The 21,843-nt window shown below is 42.0% G+C and overlaps 1 protein-coding gene and 1 long non-coding RNA gene across 2 annotated transcripts in view; one reads left to right on the plus strand and one right to left on the minus strand.

The window, feature by feature from the left end:
* Positions 1–21,843, plus strand: part of emid1 (EMI domain containing 1) — a 140,501-nt gene that overhangs the window by 109,499 nt on the left and 9,159 nt on the right. Inside the window, 7 exon segments of the mRNA XM_060907536.1 lie at positions 802–900; positions 4,655–4,744; positions 13,886–13,938; positions 14,127–14,189; positions 14,313–14,339; positions 14,341–14,358; positions 15,458–15,502. Of these exon segments, the coding sequence (XP_060763519.1) occupies positions 802–900; positions 4,655–4,744; positions 13,886–13,938; positions 14,127–14,189; positions 14,313–14,339; positions 14,341–14,358; positions 15,458–15,502 (395 nt within the window).
* Positions 17,938–20,364, minus strand: LOC132872612 (uncharacterized). Its single transcript, XR_009651459.1, has 3 exons — positions 20,264–20,364; positions 20,001–20,066; positions 17,938–19,381 (listed from the first exon to the last, which is right to left on the minus strand). It is a non-coding gene; the product is annotated as an uncharacterized LOC132872612 (long non-coding RNA).

A 21,843-nucleotide genomic window follows, 5' to 3' on the forward strand; every position in this document is an offset into this window, starting at 1 on the left:
TATTTATTTTTCTGTCTTTCTTCGTTACTTCTTTCTGTTTTTTTCTCCTTTTCTCTCACCCTTTTCTTGTTTTGTCTTTTATCTGTCCCCTGCTTTCCTCTCCTCCTTCTTATTCTTCCTGATGAACAGAATGATCTGTTGTCAGCATTTTAATTTTCTTTGATTTTGTTCTTCACTTTTTATCTTTTTGTAATACAGGTGGGTTTTTTTTGCTTTTCTAATTTTCTCTTTTTTCTTTCAGACACCTGAAGCACTGAGTCTACTCCTGTTGTCATTATTCCTCTATCTCTCCCTTTTCTCTTTATCTTTTCTCTCATTTTTCTGTTTGTTTCTTTTCGTCATTCGTTTGTGATTTTTCTTTCTTCCACTATTTTCTGTCCCTTTTCTTTCTCTATCATCTGTAGTACTTTGCACTTTTCTCTCATTCTTTCTCTTTGTTTCTCTCCCTCTGCCTTGCTCTTCATCTCATTTATTTTCCTCTCACCCAGCTTTTTACCCCCCACCCCACCCCCAGTGAGGAGATAAGGGAGGATAAAGAACATGGTGAAGTTTCTCATATTTCTCCTGGCCTCTGTGAGAAGAACGGCGCCTTATAATTGTGTACTCATGAGAGAAAGGCACAGAGAGACAGACAGACAGAGTGAGACGGGTTGGGTAAAGGGGGGTATGGAGAGGTGGCCTCTCTGCTACCTGTCTGTCTGCTCTCCTCTTTATTACAGGGCTCCTCTCACTAACGAAGCTCTGGTGGTAGTGAAGCTCAGTGTGATGTTGACAGTTCCTCTCTGCTCCTCTCCTCTGCAGGTCCTCGGGGACCACCAGGGCTTCCAGGAGAGAGGGGTTTACCTGGGCTTCCAGGACCACCAGGACCTCCTGGACCTCCAGCTTCTGGCTCTGACGACAGTAAGACAGCACTCACATCTGATCATGTACCATCACATCTAATCCACCCACTACCCCTCACGTCTAATCACATCTGTCCGTCCACTGTCCCTCACGCCTAATCACATCTAATCTGTCCACTGCCCCTCACATCTAATCACATCTGTCCATCCACTACACCTCACATCTAATTACATCTGTCTGTCCACTACCCCTCATGTCTAATCACATCTGTCCGCCCACTACCCCTCATGTCTAATCACATCTAATCTGTCCACTGTCCCTCACGTCTAATCACATCTAATCTGTCCACTGCCCCTCACATCTAATCACATCTGTCCATCCACTACACCTCACATCTAATCACATCTGTCTGTCCACTACCCCTCATGTCTAATCACATCTGTCCGTCCACTGTCCCTCACGCCTAATCACATCTAATCTGTCCACTGCCCCTCACATCTAATCACATCTGTCCATCCACTACACCTCACATCTAATCACATCTGTCCGTCCACTACCCCTCATGTCTAATCACATCTGTCCGTCCTCTACCCCTCATGTCTAATCACATCTAATCCGTCCACTGTTCCTCATGTCTAATCACATCTAATCTGTCCGCTACCCCCATATCTAATCACATCTGTCCATCCACTACCCCTCATGTCTAATCACATCTGTCCGTCCACTGTTCCTCATGTCTAATCACATCACATCTGTCCGTCCACTACCCCTCACGTCTAATCACATCTAATCCGTCCACTACCCCTCACGTCTAATCACATCTGTCCGTCCACTACCCCTCATGTCTAATCACATCTAATCCGTCCACTACCTCTCATGTCTAATCACATCTGTCCACCCACAACCCCTCACATCTAATCACATCCGCCCACCTCCTCTTCACTTCTTCTCCTACTCTTCCTCCTCCTCACAACTGTACTTCTTTCTTTTTCCATCTACCAGCTTTCATTCCTTTTTTAGTGTACACTTCCTTATTGCCTGCAATTAAGGGTGCCAATACATTTTAAAAAAATAAATAATAATAATAGCTCTGCAATCATCATAATCATTACCACCATCATAATCCTTGTGATCAGGAGAGCTCCTCAGTACTGATGGCCCTGAGGTGGAGGCGGCGCTCCGGAGAGAGAGGAAGATAAAGATGATGAATAAATAAAAGCTCAGTCCAGGAGAAGCGATGATGTGTTTTGAGTTTGTGATGATCTGAAGGTTCTGAGATGATGAGATTATAGAGGATGAGATAAAGGTTCAGGTCCTGGAGTGTTTCTGAGGGACGGATAGAGAGATATGATACACAGGGAGGGACAGTGGGGGGTGAGACAGGCGAGACACTACAGCCCCACGCTGGGAGAAACAGACCTGTCTGTCTGACATCGAACGCTGATGTCACTCAACCACTTCCAGATGTATGAGGACTGAAACAGTAGGGTGGGGAGTGTGTGTGTGTGTGTGTGTGTGTGTGTGTGTGTGTGTGTGTGTAACACCGTTTCTGGAAGCATTCACATACCCCTGGTGAGCTCGGATAATTGGGATGTTTGGGTTTTTTTGTAATTTTGACTTGTTTTCTCTCATCAGTTGAGTAACGGTGCTGTTCTGAGTTAGTCAGATCAGACAGATTGTTGTTGTTGTATTTGACACGTCCGTTAAGATCACTCCGTCTCTAAGCAGCAGCTCTGTGACTCAGATGTTCTGACCAGGATAAATGTTGACTTGATGCTTGATGTTAGGGACAGTAGTTAGGGATCGTGTTCAAAGTGACACATTCGAATAAAAACGTGGGGGAAAGAGATCAGTAGCTCGTCACTTGAATAACATGTAAAGGTTACAGCAGGTTGGTGATGATGATAATAATAATAATAATAATAATAATAATAATAATAATAATGCACAACATTTGGCTTTTAGTTGTAGTACAATGTTTATTATATTGATGTTTTGTTTTAAATTGGCATACAAAGTCACATGTAAAGGTGCTGAGTGACGATAATGATGCATTAACCAAAGCTGCACTCGATATAGTTTGAGTCGTACTGTCTGTCATACAGCTACTCAAAATTTATATCAAAAAGCAAACATGTTCCCATTAAAATTGAGGTTTTGACCACAGAACACACCAGAAATAATGTTCATGATTATGTCTGCAATTGGACGAAATGAAAGCAGTGAAAACTCCAACTCCGTAGCAGTAGAGATTTATTAATGTTTGTTTTGAGTCTGTAAATGTGAGCAGTAATTATCTAAAACACCGGAGTCCAAGGTAATGAAGCTCAATGCAGAAATCCATCCATCCATTATCTCTAGCCACTTATCCTGTACAGAGTCGCAGGCAGGCTGGATCCTATCCCAGCTGACTCTGGGTGAGAGGCGGGGTTCACCCTGGACAAGTCGCCAGGTCAATGGGCGGTGGCACGGTGGTGTAGTGGTGAGCACAGTCGCCTCACAGCAAGAAGGTTCCGGGTTCGAACCCAGCGGCCGGCAAGGGCCTTTCTGTGTGGAGTTTGCATGTTCTCCCCGTGTCCGCGTGGGTTTCCTCCGGGTGCTCCGGTTTCCCCCACAGTCCAAAGACATGCAGTTTAGGTTAACATGGGGCGGCCTTGGGCTGAGGTGCCCTTGAGCGAGGTACCGAACCCCTGACCACTCCCCGGGTGCTGTGTGTGGCTGCCCACTGCTCTGGGTGTGTGTGTGTGCGTGTTCACTGCTTCAGATGGGTTAAATGCAGAGGATGAATTTCACTGTGCTTGAAGTGTGCATGTGACAAATAAAGGTTTCTTCTTCTTCATCATCATCACAGGGCTGACACATAGACACACAACCATTCACACCTACGCTCAATTTAGAGTCACCAGTTAACCTAACCTGCATGTCTTTGGACTGTGGGGGAAACCGGAGCACCCGGAGGAAACCCACGCGGACACGGGGAGAACATGCAAACTCCACACAGAAAGGCCCTCGCCGGCCACGGGGCTCGAACCCGGACCTTCTTGCTGTGAGGCAACAGCGCTGACCACTACACCACCGTGCCACCTCAATGCAGAAATCTTACAAAGAAATTACAAAGCATTCAGAATTATAAATATAGTCTAACTGTATTTATTAAACGTATAATTAAATATATAAAATAACTGTTTATTCTTGTTTAGTGCTGAATCTGAAAGTTATTTTCCTCAGCTCAGAATAAACCCGAAGAACATCGAGGACAATCTTTTTCCTTTTAAAGAATGTTTTTATATTTATATTTGTATTGCAGTTTAATTAAATAATTAGAACTGAGCACTGTGCTGTTTGTTTCCGGTCTAAAAGACTGAGAGTTTCATGTCAGAGCAGCTCCACCTACAGGACAGAGGCAGTAATGATGCCTTGATCTAATGACTTCCTGATCCTGGGTTTCAGGTCCAGACTGTGATTTTACTCATGAATATTCATGACGAAATTGCAACCTGATTGGCCAGAGAATGTCTTTTGTATCCCTAACCCCACCCCTTACCTTAATGCCATAGATGGGGTTCCCAGGTCAGAACAACAGAGTGAAACATTAAGGCATTCACCAGCCAATCAGGGAGCACTTTCCTCATGAATATTAATGAGCTTTCTCTGCCAACCTGCGTCCAGATCTCTCTCACAGTCAGCAACGAGATGAAACACTGATCTGAGGTCAGCAGCGACCAGCACTGATCTCTAACACTCATGCTGCGTGTGTGTGTGTGTGTGTGTGTGTGTGTGTGTGTGTGTGTGTGTGTGTGTGTGTTTACAGGTGAGAAGAAAAACCTGCTGTTGTCCAATAGTTTCCCTGATCCTCGACTGGTTCCTGCACAGGGACCTCAGGGACCTCCAGGACCCATAGGTCAGTTCTGTTACACACACACACACACACGACTGTACACACATCAGTCACATTTTTACATTTATATGTTTATTGTTCCATAGCAACAAACCAGAGGCAGTGAAAAACAGGCAAGCAGCGTAATCTGCATTTTAGCACGATGAACATCAAAATAAAACGACGTACACGAATAAAATGAGTTTTAAAATGATTAATGCCGTGTCCTACTTTGCCAGTAAACCCAGATGATCCAGGACGTTTTGTGTTCACTGATCAAATTCTTCACTACACCATAAACATATAAAAATATCCAGTTTGTAGTGAATCATGTCTTAGTCCTGTGTGTAACTGACACTTTTTTAGTTATATTTATGGATAATTTTAGGTCAATAGCCGCTAAAACAGCTCGACGTGTCCTGATTGTAGACGTGTCTCTGGCTAGAAGATCTTTTTTTAGCATTTAGTTCAGGAACGTTATCTTCAGGAGTGTTAAAGTGCTCTGTCTTTCCAAACCTCCTTTTATACATTAGAATGGATTTCAGGTTTATTTTATTTATGTAGTTAGTTGTCCTATAGCTCATATTTAACTCAATTTTTCCGTGTAAAATCCGTGTGTTCACTGCACACGCTCACTGCTTGGGGTATAACGAGGCACTAATTAATACGAGACGTGTTGTGTTTTCTCAGCTTGAGTAGAAATACAAATCTGACAAAAACAGTCCAGCGAGTATTTAAGTACAGCAACAAAATACAGTCACTCGAGTTGTTTTCCATCCCTGAGACCATGTGATGGGCGTGGTCTCTTCCCAGGTGACTCCACCTCCAGCCACAGGGGAGGAGGGTCAGTGAAGGGTTTTGATGAGGATGAAAATAATGTAAGTCACATGCTGATGACCTTCATCGTCACCACCATCATCAACACAGAGAGAGAGAGAGAGAGAGAGAGAGAGAGAGAGATGAGTGGAGGATCAATGACAAGATAGAATTTTTTGCATAGTTGAAAAGTATTTCAGAAAAAGTTTTGGGTTGTTTTTTTTTTTCAGAATTTTTGAGGCGTGTGATTAAACACACACTGTAGTGGGAGCACGAGGCCTCATCTGATTACAAGAATCAGAATCCACGGCCCAGCGTCTCTTTCCCGTGTGTGTGTGTGTGTGTGTGTGTTTCCATGATGTGTACTAAGCACACACATTTATACCTTCTAAGGTTTCATGCACCGCAGTAACAGAGCTGCAGATCACGCAGCGGAATTCAGGCCAAGAGCAAAAGCAATACAAATCAAATCACTCACTAATTTGTTTTGCTCGGTACCAGCTGTTCGAATCTCACATGAATATCAGAGTAAATCACATCCAGCATGAGGTTTTTCCTTCTTCTTCTTCTATAACTGCAGAACTGAAGAGAGCCAGATGTTCATGCCCTCGTGATGGACAGCAGATTCAGCTTTGATAAACGGCTCACTTAAATTTAAAACGCACAAACTGGCCTGGACGCGTCTATAGTCAGTCATGTTTCTGCTCCTCACTTCTGTGGATCTATTTATTATTATTTATATTCCATTTCCATTTTCACTCAGACCTGTAAATAATCTCCTGTCACTGGGGTTTTTCACCTCAGTCTCGTGGCAGTGAAACAGGTTACGCTGCAGGATGGACGGAGACGGGACTAAGAATAAAAATAAATCCCGAGCCACTGGCAGTGACGTTTAAAACTGATCCATACAGTGTATGGGTTAATGATGTCCCGAGATGTTCCTACACTGCAAAAAATGACAGCAAGTTATTGAAAGTGGAATACAGGCAAATGTATGCCGTATATAAGATCTGAAGTTTATCTTCGAGTGGTGAATGGATATTTCACGAGTGAGCAAAGTGAACAAGTGAAAAAATATTTTCAACAGGAGAAGATAAACATCATATCTTTGCGCCACCGTGTAACGTTCTTTATGTTATATGGACACATCCACAAAAAAAAATGCGCAAGTTAATCAAAAGAATCTTAATTTTAAGAGCGGCACGGTGGTGTAGTGGTTAGCGCTGTCGCCTCACAGCAAGAGGGTCCGGGTTCGAGCCCCATGGCCGGCGAGGGCCTTTCTGTGCGGAGTTTGCATGTTCTCCCCGTGTCCGCGTGGGTTTCCTCCGGGTGCTCCGGTTTCCCCCACAGTCCAAAGACATGCAGGTTAGGTTAACTGGTGACTCTAAATTGAGCGTAGGTGTGAATGTGAGTGTGAATGGTTGTCTGTGTCTATGTGTCAGCCCTGTGATGACCTGGCGACTTGTCCAGGGTGAACCCCGCCTTTCGCCCGTAGTCAGCTGGGATAGGATCCAGCTCGCCTGCGACCCTGTAGAACAGGATAAAGCGGCTACAGATAATGAGATGAGATGAATATTGTCTGGCTTTTTTCGTGGTCTATCAGATATATTCCATTCAGCTCCTCGTCTTCGACTCGTTCAGTATCATGCTCGCTGAATGGAATATATCTGATAGACCACGAAAAAAAAGCCAGACAATGTTATTTAAATATGTCACTCAGATCCGCGACGTATTTCGTCTGAAAAATGTGAGCTTTTCAACACGAGAAGATAAACTTCATATCTTAAAGCCAACGTTTGGTATTTTCTTTTTATTATAACGACAAATTCACAAACAAAAAGTCCCCAAATTTATCAAAACAAATTTATCATCGATTTCCTCACGAGTGACAGAGATTTATGTCGCGGTTTTGGTTCTCCATGTCCCGGATGGAGCTCGGATGAGAAGTATGAATGGTGGATTTCCCAGTAAACACTCGGGTCTGTGGAATATTTCTTCTTATAAGTTTACAGTAAACCAAATGTAAAAGTATTAAACCTATTCCTAGACATTTTTAATCCTTTCCAGCTTTAAACTTACTTACGTGCGTGTGCAAAATTATAGTGAGCAAAATTGTGATTTATTTAGATGATTTCAAGATCGAAAGTAAAAACTCAGATGAACATGTTCGTGTTCCTGTTTCTAGGAAACGATGATGATGGTGTACGATTCACTTGAAGGTTGTGGAAAGGTTCAGAAAATGTTTCCTGCTCCGTGTGATTGTAATCCAGTTCTTTTTCTGAGCGCTTTAAGAGGAAATATAACAATTACAGAATAAAACTCGAAACCTGTCTTGTTTTGTTTACTTACCTAAAGTCATGTTGTCATATTGTTGGGATTTATCTCCGTATTTGGACGTAAAATTCACCATCTTTAAATCCCAAATCGCTGCTTGTTCACTACACATGCTCACTATGTGACGTAATGGTGTTTTACCCCCTACATAGTGCATTGTTTTGAGATTCAGCCACAGAAACGTGTTCTATTTTAAAGCTCAGTGGCAAAGTTTGTACTTGGCTTTCTCTATAGTTTCATTTAGGCAAAAGTATTGGCACCCACTGCTTTGTTTTGGTCACATACCAAAGTTTTTAATGCAGACTTTATGAAATGTTTGAAACACTGATCTCCGAATCAGACTGAATGTAAAAACAAAAAAGGCAAGTCATGTAATATAATATCATATTTTACAAAAACATGCCTTAAAGCAAAACATCTCATCTCATCTCATCTCATCTCATTCATCTCATTATCTGTAGCCACTTTATCCTGTTCTACAGGGTCGCAGGCGAGCTGGAGCCTATCCCAGCTGACTACGGGTGAAAGGCGGGGTACACCCTGGACAAGTCGCCAGGTCATCACAGGGCTGACACATAGACACAGACAACCATTCACACTCACATTCACACCTACGCTCAATTTAGAGTCACCAGTTAACCTAACCTGCATGTCTTTGGACTGTGGGGGAAACCGGAGCACCCGGAGGAAACCCACGCGGACACGGGGAGAACATGCAAACTCCACACAGAAAGGCCCTCGCCGGCCACGGGGCTCGAACCCAGGACCTTCTTGCTGTGAGGCGACAGTGATAACCACTACACCACCGTGCCGCCCACAGTAGACATCAGTCATATTTAAAGTTCACGTCTGATCACAGGTAATCCACCAGCGATTAGCGTTACGACCGGCCAACTTTGAAAGCGGCTGATTTATCGGTTTATTTGTGCTTCCTGAGTCCACAGGACCATATTGCAGGAGAGAGAAGGTCCCTGAGCAGAACACGAATAACTCCATCAGTTTGTGTAACGAATGAAGAAAATAAACAGGAATGAAAACACTAAGATTTATTTTCTCATGACCCTGCCCACTCCAAAACACATACCTCACGCTAATGATGAACAAACACCACGGCATCCACCAAGGACGAAAAACTCCTCAGCACAGGGACGTGTTCCTCAGTGAAGTGGAAAATCAGCATGTTTAAGCGTGATATACATCAGAAATAAACCATTACACCTCACAGTAGTGGATCTAAACATTTACAGTTTATCTGCTTTTATCTGGTAACTTTACAATATTGTTTTCAGATGATACCACACTGGGGTTTAAGTCTTGAATCTGATTGGTCAGAAGGTGTGCAGGGTTTCACTATAACAGCGCGACTCAGACAGACACTCCGGCTCTAACGTGAACAACGATACGTTATTGTTTCCATAGTAACGGCACATCCACAGAGACTAATAAAACATTATCATTCATGTGGTGACGTTTTTATTAATTTGTCCGCATTTGTAACCATCACTCATATTAACCTTTAACGTGTGTCATGTCATTCATTAATAAGTTAATAAATTACACATTATAGTTGTTGGTAAATGTCTGTAGTATAAATGAAATAACACACATAAGCGAAAGATCACACAGTTCTACTAAAATAATCCACGGTAGAGGGGTAAAAGCACTCAGCGTGTGCGTTGTGTCGTATCACACCACCCCAGCCTGCGTTATTCCAGTATAGCAGCATGGTCTGTGTTTTATTCCTTACATAATAAACATGTCTCTTCTCAAAATATTTCCACTTTATTATTATTATTTTACCTTGTAAATTTATTGCTGAAATACAACCCCGATTCCAAAAAAGTTGGGACAAAGTACAAATTGTAAATAAAAACGGAATGCAATGATGTGGAAGTTTCAAAATTCCATATTTTATTCAGAATAGAACATAGATGACATATCAAATGTTTAAACTGAGAAAATGTATCATTTAAAGAGAAACATTAGGTGATTTTAAATTTCATGACAACACCACATCTCAAAAAAGTTGGGACAAGGCCATGTTTCCCACTGTGAGACATCCCCTTTTCTCTTTACAACAGTCTGTAAACGTCTGGGGACTGAGGAGACAAGTTGCTCAAGTTTAGGGATAGGAATGTTAACCCATTCTTGTCTAATGTAGGATTCGAGTTGCTCAAAGTTGGGACAGTTGGGACAGGGGCAATAAGCCCATACCATCAGAGATGCAGGCTTCTGAACTGAGCGCTGATAACAACTCGGGTCGTCCTTCTCCTCTTTAGTCCGAATGACACGGCGTCCCTGATTTCCATAAAGAATTTCACATTTTGATTCGTCTGACCACAGAACAGTTTTCCACTTTGTCACAGTCCATTTTAAATGAGCCTTGGCCCAGAGAAGACGTCTGCGCTTCTGGATCATGTTTAGATACGGTTTCTTCTTTGAACTATAGAGTTTTAGCTGGCAACGGCGGATGGCACGGTGAATTGTGTTCACAGATAATGTTCTCTGGAAATATTCCTGAGCCCATTTTGTGATTTCCAATACAGAAGCATGCCTGTATGTGATGCAGTGCCGTCTAAGGGCCCGAAGATCACGGGCACCCAGTATGGTTTTCCGGCCTTGACCCTTACGCACAGAGATTCTTCCAGATTCTCTGAATCTTTTGATGATATTATGCACTGTAGATGATGATATGTTCAAACTCTTTGCAGTTTTACACTGTCGAACTCCTTTCTGATATTGCTCCACTATTTGTCGGCGCAGAATTAGGGGGATTGGTGATCCTCTTCCCATCTTTACTTCTGAGAGCCGCTGCCACTCCAAGATGCTCTTTTTATACCCAGTCATGTTAATGACCTATTGCCAATTGACCTAATGAGTTGCAATTTGGTCCTCCAGCTGTTCCTTTTTTGTACCTTTAACTTTTCCAGCCTCTTATTGCCCCTGTCCCAACTTTTTTGAGATGTGTTGCTGTCATGAAATTTCAAATGAGCCAATATTTGGCATGAAATTTCAAAATGTCTCACTTTCAACATTTGATATGTTGTCTATGTTCTATTGTGAATACAATATCAGTTTTTGAGATTTGTAAATTATTGCATTCCGTTTTTATTTACAATTTGTACTTTGTCCCAGCTTTTTTGGAATCGGGTTTGTATTACAATTTTATTCTCAAGTACATTCTGACTTTATTACGATTTATTGCAGGCTATATTCTCAAAAATTATTTCTTTTGTACTTTATTCTTGAATTATTCTGATTCTATTCTTGACTTTATTATTTAAATATTCTCAAATTATCATGTCTTATTTTACAGTAACATTTTTTTCAAAATTTTGTACTCGAAAAATTTATTTCATTCTCAAAAAATGTAATGAACATGCTACTAATTTATTTTCATAACTATACATTTTAATACATTTTTTAAATTTAATTTTAGATTCTGGGTTTCAGTTTTTAAAAAAAGCTATAATCTATGGAGAATAAACGTAAAAAAATTCTTCTCAAATTTTAATTTTTTTTATTCACCTAATTTTAGAATCTAACACCTTATTTCTTGAAATGTTATTAATTTATTTACAAAACTATATTTACATTTTAACACAGACACTGAAACAATGTCGTAGTTTCTTGGAACACGTCAGTTTTATAATTAAGTGCTAATTTCTTTTCTAATTGCATATAAAAGTTTGTGTTTAATCATGATCCAAGACGTCCCACTGATCCACATGAATCAGCATCCACTTTTTTTTTTTTTACATTTTTTTGGCAATTTTCCCTTCACATTATTTTTCTCAATTTATCTGTCATATAAATCTTTTCTTTTTTTACATAAAATCTATATTAATTAAGAAAACTTGAGCCAAGTTTCTTATTGAGGAAAAGACAAAAGTCACTTAACATTGATTACGAATCGCAGGATGTTCAGCATCACTTCTCTCCAGCGAGTTTCTAGCTGCGCTTCGTTCCTCTGAGACGCGTTCAGCAAAGTTTTATCACCATTTCAGTCAGTGGGAGTCGATAATAAGTCAAGTGTCACATTTATTAGTGAATAAAGTCATGGTGACCTCAGTAACAGGGATGTGACTCTGAGTCTCGAGTCCCGTCTGGACGGCGCTCAGAGTTTCGTATAATTTTATAAACACTGTGTCTGACGTCTCGTGCGTTTTATGGTTTATCTGTTTGTCCGCTAACGTGTATATCATGGCTGTAAAATGATGTTATGAAATCTGTTCTGTGATTTATTATCATGTCTTTATCCTGTTTAAGGCCAAAAGCTCGCTCTGGGAGAGAATCATGAACAGGGTTGTATTTCATTGTGTTTTATTTGTCGACTGATTTTTGCTCTGGGGTTTGAGTCACGGAGTCCGATTGTTCGTATGAGGGAGGAAAAAAACAGGATTTTTTGGGGTAGTATTCTAATAATTAATGACAAATTATTTAAAAATATATACAATTATTCATTGTAATATATTCATAATATAATTATTCATTTAAATTTAATACATTTATCTCAACGCATATTTTAATCATTCTGACACTGAGGGCTCGATATAAATGCCTCTGTATCAAATGAATATTATACTGTACATTATATTACACCAGTTTTTGTAATAAATTATTTTGCAGCAGGCATGGCGTGATTTGAGCAGGTGAGAATTAAACACACTGCTTTTTACATGTTGAGAGATTTCCAAATATCATTGCACAGAGGAATGTATTTTAATTTAGTTTCCAAAAATGTTCCATTAATAAATAGGTTAGTTGTTTATCTCAGACACTCAGACGTTCTGTTTTACATGACGGTTAAGTAAAGCTGTGTATCATCTGCAGAGCTGCAAAAATTCACTCCGTGATTGTTGATAATCTGAACAAGTGGCAGATTAATACACAAAAAACTAACACTAAAAGTGGACTCAGTCCCGAACCTCGTGGTACACCTTAGAGAACAGCATTTTTATCTGAGATATGCTCAGCAAAACTTTTTCATATATCCTTGTTATTATCCTTTTTTCATCTAAAAACAAATTAATATCAGCTTGTTGTTGCTGAAGCACGAAGAAGCTAATAAAGTGTGACCTCCTCACACCATTCGTGTGCGTTCTCAAACATTCGTAGATATTGAACTCAAAGCAAACAAAAAACTGTTTGAAAATGTTTGTGTATGTTTGTCGTTGTTTGTTAATTTGAATAACGCATCTCTGGTGAACATGTAGCTCATGAAGCTGGAGCCTTCAAAGGTAAAAGAATCGCTAAAAATAATCTGAAAAAAAAAAGTGTTAAGCTGTAATATGTAAAGTTGAGTCCGGTGTCTGATCTGCAAGAGCGTATATAGCATGAGGAAAATAACAGTAGTCCAAGTACCGAACCTTGTGGGACACCTTGGAGAATTTTTAATCTGAAACAAAACTTTGACTTCCAGTGAAACATGCTGAGTTTAATTCACTCCAGCTGTTTAGAGTAGAACTATAAATAAATTTATACGAACACGGTATAATGAGTGCTGTGAAGTGGGTAAAGCATAAAGATATTTTGCATCTTTGCAGTGATTTCATATTTTTTATGCAGAATTGAGAAAACACACCCTATTCACAAGCATTAAACTTTTCACATATTCAGAAAAATATGAAAATATCCACAGGTTTTGTTTTCAAGTGCCGTCAGTACTGCGGGTCACTTCCTGTGCTCCTGTTGGAGAATTTCTCGCTTATCTGATGATGAGGTTAATCTTGTATTCAGGCCAGTTTACACACAGCTCCTTTCTAAAGCATTAAAAGCCCCTTGAGCTGGATTTCATTTTTGACTTATTTTGGATGTTTAGCCATAAAACTCTGTTGTTGTGGTTGTTGTTGTTGTTGTTGTTGGTTGGTGTGTGTGATTCTGTAGCGAAGCCTGACATGTAACTCGGAGCACCAGGAAGAGGAAACGTGCCACAGTACGAATAAGTCATTGTATTTGAGCTCGGACCATGTCCCTGTTACAGAAACGTCTAACATCCCGTCTCACTTTGTGTAGGACCCCCAGGAGCCCAAGGCCCAGTCGGACCCCCAGGCCCCATCGGACAAAGCGTGAGCTAACACACACCTTCACACACCACTATGATACACATGCTGAACTTCTTAACAGGGGTTTCTTCATGGACCTGTGTGTGTGTGTGTGTGTGTGTGTGTGTGTGTGTGTGTGTGTGTGTGTGTGTGTGTGTGTGTGTGTGATGGTTTAATGTGTATATTTTTACCGTATATTTTCACGCTCTCAGGGAAAGCCAGGTTCCCCTGGTGTACTGGGACCCACAGGACCAAAGGGAGAGCGAGGAGAGAGAGTGAGTGACATTTCAAATATTAAATGTATAACACCACCTGACTTTACACCCCCCCCCCCCCCCCCCCCCCCCCCCCCCCCCCCCCCACATCCTCACGCTGACCTCTGACCATTCACCCTGCAGGGACCTCTGGGATATCCAGGACAGAGGGGGCTTCAAAGGGGAGCCAGTAAGATGGACACCTCTACCTCCTCACTTTCCTCACCTCCATCACCTCCTTGCAGGGGGGGTTGTGGTTAGGGTTTCCTCACCTCCATCACCTCCTTCACCTTCCTCACTTTCCTCACCTCCTTCACCTTCCTCACCTCCATCACCTCCTTCACCTTCCTCACTTTCCTGACCTCTTTCACCTTCCTCACCTCCATCACCTCCTTCACCTTCATCACCTCCTTCACCTTCCTCACTTTCCTGACCTCCTTCACCTTCCTCACCTCCATCACCTCCTTCACCTTCATCACCTCCTTCACCTCCTTCACCTTCATCACCTCCCTCACCTCCTTCACCTTCCTCACCTCCATCACCTCCTTCACCTTCATCACCTCCCTCACCTCCTTCACCTTCATCACCTCCATCACCTCCTTCACCTTCATCACCTCCCTCACCTTCATCACCTCCATCACCTCCTTCACCTTCATCACCTTCCTCACCTCCATCACCTTCATCACCTCCATCACCTTCCTCACCTTCATCACCTCCATCACCTCCTTCACCTTCATCACCTCCCTCACCTTCATCACCTCCTTCACCTTCATCACCTTCCTCACCTCCATCACCTTCATCACCTCCATCACTCACCTTCCTCACCTTCATCACCTCCATCACCTCCTTCACCTTCATCACCTCCCTCACCTCCTTCACCTTCATCACCTCCATCACCTCCTTCACCTTCATCACCTCCCTCACCTTCATCACCTCCCTCACCTCCTTCACCTTCCTCACTTTCCTCACCTCCTTCACCTTCCTCACCTCCTTCACCTCCATCACCTCCCTCACCTTCATCACCTCCTTCACCTTCATCACCTCCCTCACCTCCTTCACCTTCATCACCTCCCTCACCTCCTTCACCTTCATCACCTCCCTCACCTCCTTCACCTTCCTCACCTCCATCACCTTCCTCACTTTCCTCTCCTCCATCACCTCTCTTTTTCTTCATTTTTCCTTCTTGTCTTCTTTGTTCCTTTTCTCTTCTTTTTTCTTTGATTTTAAATCTTTCTTCTTTTAGTATTGGAGGTAAACAGCGGTGATGACTGTACGCTGTGTCTCTGCAGGGCGAGCCAGGACCGAAGGGCGAGCCGGGGGAGAAAGGCCTTCCGGTAAGCGTGTTTGGGACGGGTTCACTGCTATCTCACACACACACACACACACACACACACACACACACACACACACACACACACACACAGAGACACACACTTTAACCTTTGACCCCTGCAGGAACAAGCAGGAGATAGTGGAGATGTGCAGCAGTGACTCCAGGCCGTGTGTTATAATGCGGTGATGTTTGTACAGGACGCGTGTCTCTGCTGGAACTCTTTTCTTTTTCATGATCAGATATTTTACAGGTTTTTGTTTCCACACTGCTGATGTCGATCCTGACTCCAGTCCTGTTCACAGTGACGGATGTTACCATCACGCTTTATCCCTCAGTGCACTTTCCGTCTCAGTTTATCTCTACGTTCAAAGAGAAATCTGGTGAAAGGAGGATTAAGTGAATTTCAGAAGGAAGTTGCACTGACAGGATGCTGCTTCACTGTCGCTCACTTCCTGTGTGGGGGGTGGGGTTTGTTTCTGTTCATTTTTGCTCTGATGGTTGGTATTGAGTTGCCTGAGTACGCTGATCTGAAACATGAAGCCACAGGGAACTGAAATCTGACGCTCTCTGGGCCACAATCTGCAGCGTAAAGTCTCAATAAACATCAGCTTCATTTATCATCATTTTAGCGGTAAAGTGGGTGGGGCTAATTATGGGCAGTGCTTGTGTCAGCTTCACTTCGGCCAATCACAAGGCCCATCTCGGTCCTCCCTCACACAGATATTTCATCAAAACTGTTGACATTATAAGGAGTGACCCAACAGAAAGCTAAACTTCTTCTTCTGGCTGCTCCCGATTAGGGGTCGCCACAGCGGATCTTTCGTCTCCATTGCTCCCTGTCTTCCGCATCCTTCTCTACCACACCTGCCACTTTCATGTCCTCTCTCACCACATCCATGTATCTCCTCTTTGGCCTTCCTTGTTTTCGTTTGCCTGGCAGCTCCATCCTCAACATTCTCCTTCCCACATGCTCTGCATCTCTTCTCAGGATGTGCCCGTACCATCTCAGTCTCATCTCTCTTAGCTTCATTCCTAAGCTCTCTACATGTGCTGTCCCTCTGATGTGCTCGTTCCTTATCCTGTCCAACCTCCCATCGCAAACCTTAACATCCTCAACTCCACCACCTCCAACTTTGCCTCCTGTCTCTTCGTTAAGGGTCCGGTTTCCAAACCGTACATCACAGCTGGTCTCACTACTGTCTTATACATCTTACCTTTCACTTCTGCTGGGACTTTCCGATCACAAATGACTCCCGAAATCCTTCTCCAACTGCTCCACCCTGCCTGCACTCTCTTTCTCACCTCACTATCGCAGCCCCCATTTTCCTGCACAGTTGACCCCAGGTACTTGAATTCACCAACTTTCTTTACGTCTGCTCCTTGCATCTTCACTACACTCTCATCCCCATTCTCACTGATGCACATGTATTCTGTTTTGCTAACAGAAAGCTAAGCTACGGAGTAAAATCTAATCTAACACAGGAAGACAAATCAAACCTAATGAGTAAAATGTAATCTAACCTAGCAAGAGAAATCTAACCTGAAATAGCAAGAGAACTCTCATCAAACCAAGATCAATATAATCCAACCTAGCAAATTAAATCTAATTTAATATAGTGAGAGAAATCTGATCAAATCTAATAGAGAAATCTAACTTAGTGGATGAAATCTAATCTAAGCTAGCAAGATAACTCAAGCCCAATGAATGACCTGTAATCCAAACTAGCAAGTGAAATGTGGTCTGACCGAGTGAGGAAACTCTAATCTAGCAAATGAAAGTTAATATAATGTAGAAAGCGACAATTAACTTAACCTTACAAGAAAAATCAGGACAAATGAGTGAAATCTAATCTAAAATAGCAGGTCAAATCCAATCTAAATTAGGATGAGAAACCTAATCTAAACTAGCAAGAGAATTCTAATCTAAGGTAGTGAGAGAAATGTGATCAAATCTAACTAAGCAAGTGAAATCTAATCCAACCTAGCAAGCAAAATCTAATCTAGGCTCATGAATGAAATCCAGTCTAACCTAGCACGTGAAGGGGAGTGTTAGAGTCTCGGACAGTGGGTTATGTATTAGGCCATGCCCAGTAGGACTGTTTGAACATTTTGTGACCTGAGGTTTGATATGATACTAATATTTTAGTGGGTCAGCGTACACGGGCAACTTTTACCGCTCTTACTGTTTGTTTTGTTTGTTGTTTGTTTGTTTGTTTGTGTTGGTGGCGGGGTGCTGTCTCACTGAGTGTTCACCGTCTGACCCTCCCACTCCCACCTACTGACTCCATGCCAAGAGCTCACACTCACCGTCTGAGCCTGCAGTCCAGCATACACACAACAAACACCACACAGAATAATGATCAGATTAAATTCAGTGACTGGAAACACAAACAGAGACGAATTCAGTTTATTCTGGAGATTAAAGGAACATTCCAGAATTTACAAAAAACCTGTTTACTGAAACTACAGCTGGAACAGTACAGATGTGGTGATGAGACGTACACTGGGTATAAGTTTTATTTAATATTCCAAACCTAGTGAGTGAAATCTAATCTAATCTACCAAGGGAAAGCTGATCAGCTTATCCTACCTGGTGGGTGAAATCTAATCTAATGTAGGAAGTGAATTCCAATCTGACCGAGAAAATGAAATCTAATCTAATAGAGCATGGGAAATCTAATCTAGTGAGTGAAATCTGATCTAACCTCGAGAGTGACATCTAATGTAATTTAGAAAGCAAAATCAAACCTAGTGAGTGAAATCTAATCTAAAATACTGATAAAACTATTATCTAACCTTGTGGGTGAAACCTAATCTATCTTAGAAAGTGATGTCTAAGAGCACCTATGAAGTGAAATCTAATCTAATAAAGCACGTGAAATCTAACGTAGTGAGTGAAATCAAATCCAACCTAGCAAGTGAAAGCTCATCAAACCTGGTGAGTAAAATCTAATCTATTTTAGCAAGAAGAATCTGACCTAGCAAGAAGGTTCTAGCCTAGTGGGTGAAATCTAATCTAATGTAGTGGGTGAAATCTAATCTAACCTAGCAAGGAGATTCTAGCCTAGTGGGTGAAATCTAATCTAACCTAGTGGGTGAAATCAGATCTGACCGAGCAAGAAGATTCTAACCTTGTGGGTGAAATCTAATCTAACCTAGCGAGAAGATTCAAATCTATTGAGTGAACTCTAGCAAGTGAAATCTACTCAAATCAAATATGTGAAGTCTTGTCTAATCTTGCGAGTGAAATCTAATCTGACCTGGTGAGTAAAATCTGTTCCAAACAAGTGAAAGTTAATGGAGCAGGTGAAGTCTAATCACACACAGACACCGTGAACATGATGAGCTTACAACAATTCTGGAGTCTTCCTTTAATGTGGCGGTCTCTGTTCTAAACCAGTTCAAATGAGTGTGTGTGTGTGTGTGTGTGTGTGTGTGTGTGTGTGTGTGTGTGTGTGTGTGTGTGTGTGTGTGTGTGTCCCAACGTTCTGTGTGCTGTAGTGATTGTGGGTGATGGATCAGTGTGTGTGATGGATCAGTGCTGCTGTGTTGGGATTTGGTTGATGGTTGGGGGGGTGAGTGGATACAGCTATCCTCCAGTTTCCCACAATGCACTGCTGCTGCATGGCTCCATATCATGATGCTGCTTGTGAACTTCCTGTCTGCCTGCTGCTCTCATGTCTGACTCTCTGAGCTCCACTTTAACAGCCACAGGAGATTTCTGCTTAAAACAAACGACCCGTCCTCTGGGAGAACTGCTCTACTCCATCAGCGCCGACGGTGTCACCCGTTTATTTACTCCACAGTCCTTTAGTAGTTGAGGGTCCACAGATAATTATTCTGGACCTGGTTCTGGTCTGTAATCCGACGCCCAGAGATTCTGTAGAACCAAATCCACAGACTCAGCATTAATCATAATACACTGATGATTTGTAACATTTCTCTCTTGCTTCAGGAGACGTACACATCATTTATTTCTACACACACACACACACACACACACACACACACACACGCTATTCCCTGTGTAACAATCCATTGTTTTTGCACTGAATTTCCAAGCACTAGCCAGGAGCGATAAGCGATCCTCTCATTACACGAGAACTGTTTTCTTTGGCTCCAGCGAATCGCCTCCTTTCCCTCGCATGCACTAATTTGTACATAACCCTGTGCTGAGTTCATGGCCGAGTCATCAATAACCTCCTCGATGACATTATGCTCGTTCACTCCTGCAGAATATTCGTTGAACTCTGGACCAGATGTCCACCAGAACCACGGAAATCTTACAAGAGCTGCGATTAAAAAAAAAGAATGATCCGGTCTGAGATTAGAGTTCAAGCTGATAATGCTCCGTCTTTATGTTTGCACTGTTTCAGAAATATGTCCATCTCGAGGGTTATAAACAACCTAAAGAATATAAATGAGTCAATATCACACTTATAGATTAAAGTCAGTCCATTTACACTCCTCTGTTTTTATCTCCTTCATCAAGAACTTACCCAGGATTCATTTAGAGGTGTTTAGATCGCACACATCAGAGGAGGAGAAGGGCTTTACTTCATATTCTGTTTAAAAAGGAAGTAAAACGGAGGAAATTATTGCACTGGGGTTTTGAGAACTGAAAAAGAACGCTGGAGAAACTTATGAAGGTTTTTCTTGAATGAAATTGTTGTGTTTTAGTTGACGTCATCAACCAAATGATAAAACGTGATGATAATTATAACTAAATCAAACCTGCTGCAGGTAAAAGGTCACGTCTCACCTTCTGACTCCTGTTAAAGGCCTCAGTGTGAAAACACTCTGGAACGTCTTAGCTGATCGTAACATGACCAACTATAATTAACAGTTATTCACCAGTATTCACTGAGCCTGAGGTGGAGAATTGTTTTAGTACAGTATAAATACACAGGTGATTATTTTTTAAAAATCGTATTTAAAAAATAACTTATTTCAAACTTTAAAATCTTAAAGTGCTGATGACACGAACATGACTCTATGCAATTTCTTAAATAAACTATACAACATGGCAAACATGTTAGATTTCTGTTATAATTACATGAAAAGAAGCTGTTGTTACGCAAATATCCAACTTTTAATTGCACAGCGCAAGAAAACTGGGTCCGTGGCTCGCGGCCATGTTGTGACGTCAGCGGAAGAACGCGCTGCAGTTCACTGGCTGTTCTGCTCTGGTTCTACTCAATGGAAATGGCGCATGAAAACGCCGGTGAACTCTCTAGTGCTAGCTCTTCCTCTTCTGGGAGTCTAGAATTGTGTTGATCCCTTCCGAATAGAATCTATGATAGCCTACCCTCTTTACCCTTTGCCTCTCGTTGCTAGGCGGCAGTTACATGAAAGCCGCAAGCTTTCACAAGCAAATACATGACTGATATCACGCCGACTTTATGATTACATTTATGATTATCATGTAGAATCTATAGCTCTACGTACCTTTATCTTATGTCATTTCACAACACATGTTCTGACAGGAGGACTGTCTTTGGATCCGGCATAGCTACTAGTAGACCCCCTCCGGAATACTGGCAGTGTTGCCAGATTGGGAGGTTTCCCGCCCAGTTGGGCGGTTTCAAGTGCATTTTGGTGGGTTTTGAACATATTTTGGGCTGGAAAACTTCAGCAGTATCTGGAAACACATACTGCTGAAGTTTTCCAGCCCAAAATATGTTCAAAACCCACCAAAATGCACTTTAACCGCCCAACTGGGCGGGAAACCTCCCAATCTGGCAACACTGTGTAGGCACTGCTGATGGTAGTAACACACGTTTGTGCTGAACTGAACACCCAAGAGATTCTTTTAAGCTGGGAAGGGTGTCAAAACAATCCAAATCGAAGTGTTCAGAGCACAGGACGGATGTTGGTGAGGGCTCCCACTTGTCACGAGTGCGCCTGACTTGCTTCACCCACTTCGCATGCAGCTCGGGATCTCTGGGAAACTTGAATAAACTTACCCCATCCTTGTGGGTTTTGGAGCAAAAGCCGGCAACACAACGCGAAGGCATAATAACTATATATATAATAATGTATAATAATGTCTAATAAAAATACTAATAATGATAAACTGAACACCTGTCGCATCAACAACAAACTGGTAAGTTAGGAGGAAGGTTCTTTCGCTGACGTCGTATAGCTCCTCCTCCTCTTTCGTCTCCTGGGTGCTGCAGCCCCGTCAAATTTGCCCAAATAGCCGCGTTTTTTATCATAACTTGTAAAATAGGCGCCTTCGTGAATTAATATATGGATCATCGGGAATTACTTTTTGTGTTATAAAACATCACCAAAGATGTCAAAAACGTGTCATCAGCACTTTAATGTAAATAAAATAAA

This window comes from Neoarius graeffei, chromosome 24 (assembly GCF_027579695.1).
Source record: "Neoarius graeffei isolate fNeoGra1 chromosome 24, fNeoGra1.pri, whole genome shotgun sequence".
Taxonomy (NCBI): Eukaryota; Metazoa; Chordata; class Actinopteri; order Siluriformes; family Ariidae; genus Neoarius; species Neoarius graeffei.